The sequence below is a fragment of the Pterocles gutturalis genome, unplaced genomic scaffold (assembly GCF_000699245.1).
Source record: "Pterocles gutturalis isolate BGI_N339 unplaced genomic scaffold, ASM69924v1 scaffold20913, whole genome shotgun sequence".
Taxonomy (NCBI): Eukaryota; Metazoa; Chordata; class Aves; order Pterocliformes; family Pteroclidae; genus Pterocles; species Pterocles gutturalis.
Genome location: NW_010118579.1, coordinates 70,785 through 71,998, shown reverse-complemented (window position 1 = coordinate 71,998; position 1,214 = coordinate 70,785). Strand labels below are relative to the sequence as shown.

At 41.8% G+C, this 1,214-nt stretch overlaps 1 protein-coding gene across 1 annotated transcript in view; it reads left to right on the top strand.

Moving 5' to 3' along the window:
• Positions 1-628: 628 nt before the first annotated feature.
• Positions 629-1,214, top strand: part of GOLGA2 (golgin A2) — a gene marked incomplete at its 5' end in the record, with an annotated part of 17,953 nt that continues 17,367 nt past the window's right edge. The window contains 2 exons of the mRNA XM_010076282.1: positions 629-751; positions 1,125-1,205. Of these exons, the coding sequence (XP_010074584.1) occupies positions 629-751; positions 1,125-1,205 (204 nt within the window). The remainder of the gene's footprint in view (positions 752-1,124; positions 1,206-1,214) is intronic.

Here is a 1,214-nt window from a genome sequence, read left to right as displayed (position 1 = left end):
AAGCGAGTAATTTACATAACTGCCTGGGACTCCTTGGTTTGGGGCTTGGGTGTTCAATAACATACACAAAGATGCTGGAAGACATATCAGGATTCAAGTCACAGTTTATCACATTATCTTTTCCTGGGTAAAGTGGATATGATTTAAAAATGAATTGTAGATTGCTTCTCCCCTTAGTTCAGGTTATTATGTTATCTGTATTAATGTGTTATCTGCCTGTGGGGACTGTCAGTTTCCTTAAAGTCCTTAAAAATTTATTAATTTTTCCTTATTGCTCTAAGTTACAAGCATAAAAGAACACCCAAATATTTATTTTAATGTCCTTTTAGTTGCAATATGGAGTACCAAATTATTTCCCAAGAACATCATTAGCTGTATACAAAAGTTGAACGTTTACAACTCTGAGCCTCTTGTCATAAATCCATCACATGAGTTCTTACTTTAGGCTTCTCTGGACTTGTTTTGACTTTTTATTTTTTTTTCCTCAGAGGGACAAACTCATTGAAGAGTCTTTCTCTTGTCCTTATACTTTATCAGTCTTTTTCCTAGTGGAGTTCGGGGTTTTTTTTAACATTATACTCATAGAAGGCATTTTTTGTTTGGACTTCGGATTATTCTTTTTTCACAGCTGAAGGAATATCAGCAGAAGAATAGCCCTGGAGCATCTGCAGGAACTAAGAAAAAACGCAAAACTAAAGAAGACAGTAGGCACGAGACTCCTACCAACGGTGACCAGCAGTCTCCAGAGAACGTGAGTGTCTCATTCTTTCTCCCAAATCATTGGCCACCTCCTGTTCTTTGGTTTCCTGAACAACATGATTAGAACCGGGAGCTGGTTATGCCGGTACAACACATCGTGTAGATGCCTGAATTGCCAGTGTACGAAGCGTGCTACAACAGTTAGCAACTACCTCTGCTGGAAGGTGCACGCTAGAGTCAGGGTGTGTGCCGAAGCAGTGGCTGATCGTACAGCACAACCCTGGGTGTGTCCAGAGCTGCTCTTCTGAGGTGCGTGCTCCTCATGAGGTGGAGGATGCCGGTTTCTTTGTCTGCCTTTGATTGACGTTTTCTCTCTGTCCTTTTCTGAGCCGTTTCTCTTTCCCCTTTTCTTTCGCCTCCTTTAGATTCAGAACATTCTGAAGGTGCTGGTGTCAGACCTTAACCGCTCCAATGGGGTAGCCATACCCTCATTGGACAAGAGGAAGGTGAGGCAG